This window comes from Lottia gigantea (assembly GCF_000327385.1).
Source record: "Lottia gigantea unplaced genomic scaffold LOTGIsca_1, whole genome shotgun sequence".
Taxonomy (NCBI): Eukaryota; Metazoa; Mollusca; class Gastropoda; family Lottiidae; genus Lottia; species Lottia gigantea.
In genome coordinates this window covers 3,148,580-3,151,266 of record NW_008706746.1, presented here as the reverse complement: position 1 = coordinate 3,151,266, position 2,687 = coordinate 3,148,580, and the positions used below count along the sequence as shown (strand labels likewise).

General features: G+C 36.6%; 1 protein-coding gene across 1 annotated transcript; it reads right to left on the bottom strand.

Annotated features, from left to right (window-relative positions):
* Window positions 1-510: 510 nt before the first annotated feature.
* LOTGIDRAFT_202971 (hypothetical protein) lies at window positions 511-2,685 on the bottom strand. The gene is made up of 2 exons (XM_009045549.1): window positions 2,449-2,685; window positions 511-1,818 (listed from the first exon to the last, which is right to left on the bottom strand). The coding sequence occupies exons 1-2, from the start codon at window positions 2,569-2,571 to the stop codon at window positions 814-816; spliced, it is 1,128 nt and encodes a 375-aa protein (XP_009043797.1). The 5' UTR covers window positions 2,572-2,685; the 3' UTR covers window positions 511-813.
* Window positions 2,686-2,687: the final 2 nt, after the last annotated feature.

Below are 2,687 nucleotides of genomic sequence, written 5' to 3'. Positions count from 1 at the left end.
GTAACCGAATCAAAACAGTTCTATAAATTACTTGTGACGGTTTTAAAAACCTCATTGGAATAAATAGGGAACGTGTCGACTCACAAGCTCTCTGAAACCTCACCGCAGTGCAAAACTTAAATTCCAAAATGCTTTTCATTCATAAGCAAAAACAAATATGTGGATCATTGGCAAGTTTAGTAATAGTTTTCATGGTGCAAGTCACAATGCAGTTAATGTAAGTATTATTTGAAAAATGAGGCTGGTTGGGGCGGATTGTGGAGGACAGAGACAAGTCTAGATCAGTCATGACCTGTCCCAAATTGTCATTTTCATGTAGATTAATCAATGGGTATTAACTGTGTTCAATGTCGTACTCTGCAGTGCAGTTGAGACTCTTTGGCAGAGTCGGCAAACTGAAAGGGAATTGTAAGCCAAACAAATTGTCAAAGTTTAGTATGTTAAAGATATTTCGATCATTAAAATTGCTCAATTCGTGGACCACAAGCAACTTTCTTGAGACACAAAGAATTGGGATTTTTTTCATATTTTATTATTAACATTAACAAATTTAAAAAATATATTAACGTTTATTATGTGCACAAGTATGATTCGTTAGGACACCCTTGTTTAGGGTATCCAATTACAGCGTGATGGATTTTCGAAACGACTTCATAACTGTTATTTTTCTTTTTTTGAAAGTTCTAAAAGCTTTAGGAACACTCTGGAATTATATGCAATGAAACCTTACACCTTTTTTTGAAACATTTCACCAAGAATAGTTTTTTTCAGATCTGATGCTCAATCCTTCTCAGAAAAATACTGATAATTATTTTAGAAACATTTTCTGTGGACGATTGCTGGACCAGATTCATCATATTCCTGTTTGGAGATCCACATCTGTTGGAAGGTTGAGAGAGAAGCCAAGATAGAACCACCAATCCATACAGAGTATTTTCTCTCAGGTGGAGCGATGATTTTAATTTTCATGGTTGGTGGGGCTAAGGCTGTGATTTCTTTCTGCATTCTGTCAGCAATACCTGGGTACATGGTAGATCCTCCAGATAATACAGTGTTGGCATACAAGTCTTTTCTGATATCAACATCACATTTCATGATGGAGTTGTAGGAGGTTTCATGGATACCAGCAGATTCCATACCCAAGAAAGATGGTTGAAACATGGCTTCTGGGCATCGGAATCGTTCGTTACCAATGGTGATGACTTGACCATCGGGTAGTTCGTATGATTTTTCTAAGGATGATGAAGATGCAGCAGTTTGCATTTCCTGTTCAAAATCCAAAGCAACATAACATAATTTTTCTTTGATGTCTCTGACGATTTCTCTTTCAGCTGTTGTGGTGAATGAGTAACCTCTTTCTGTCAAAATTTTCATCAAGTAGTCGGTCAAATCTCGACCAGCCAAATCCAAACGGATGATGGCATGAGGAAGAGCATAACCTTCATAAATAGGTACTGTGTGACTAACACCATCTCCAGAATCCATAACGATACCAGTGGTACGACCAGAGGCATATAGGGACAATACAGCTTGGATAGCTACATACATAGCTGGTGAATTGAAGGTTTCAAACATAATTTGGGTCATCTTTTCTCTGTTGGCTTTAGGATTGAGTGGAGCCTCTGTAAGGAGGACAGGGTGTTCTTCTGGGGCGACTCGAAGTTCATTGTAGAAAGTGTGATGCCAGATTTTCTCCATATCATCCCAGTTGGTAACAATACCATGTTCAATTGGGTATTTTAAGGTGAGGATACCTCTCTTAGATTGAGCTTCATCTCCTACATAGCTGTCTTTCTGTCCCATACCAACCATAACACCCTGGAAAATACAAAGATAACAAAATTAAGGACTAAGAAAGAAAATGATGTTGCATTTAAGACATAGATAAAAAGCTTTTTAAATTGTTCTTTACTGGCAATTAATTCAAAGGTAAATTATAATTAAAATAAGTTAACAAACAGCAATTTGTTTAGAGCTGGTAAAAGCAAACCGGTCAGATATTGCCGATCACGTGTACACATTCCGCGTGTTCACCAAAGCGCAATTGATTTTTTTTTTTGTTCTACTTCCATGTTCTAGAATATTTTACATTCTTGTCATAGAACATTAGTCAGGCAATAAATTTAGTAGATCATTGTATCTCCAAGATTTTAATTGATGGTGACCGCAACAAAACAAAACGTCATTGGTCGGTTTAACCATTTGGTTTTATTATTTTGTATCATCTACATGCTCTCTGCAATTCTAAGATATGTAAGAGATAGGCCTACGCCTCCAATGCTCAAGACAACACCCAAAGAATTTAAACTAGGCAACAATCGTGTAGTCACTTTTAACAAAATTCAAATATCGTTTCAGTTTTTGGCCCACAATGTTCCCCTTCATAATTTTAAAATGTTAGTACATCACACCAAAAATATTTCAAAAATTTATAAAATTTCAATTTACCTGATGTCTGGGTCTTCCAACAATTGAGGGGAAAACAGCTCGAGGGGCATCGTCTCCAGCAAAACCTGCTTTACACATACCAGATCCATTGTCAATAACCAAAGCGGCTACTTCGTCATCCATGGTGAAAGTTAATTGTTAAAAAAAAATAATATGATATGTCCGTTCTCTCCAGTCACAACTGTTCGAATGACTCACTACAAGTATAACTGGGTATTATAGAATTGTTCATCCTGTTC

Bases quoted from the DNA above. Each gene is read 5' to 3' on its own strand.
- LOTGIDRAFT_202971 (XM_009045549.1), bottom strand. From the start codon at position 2,571: ATGGATGACGAAGTAGCCGCTTTGGTTATTGACAATGGATCTGGTATG. The intron at 1,819-2,448 runs GTAAATTGAAAT...TGTATTTTCCAG, and splicing joins TTGGAAGACCCAGACATCAG to GGTGTTATGGTTGGTATGGG.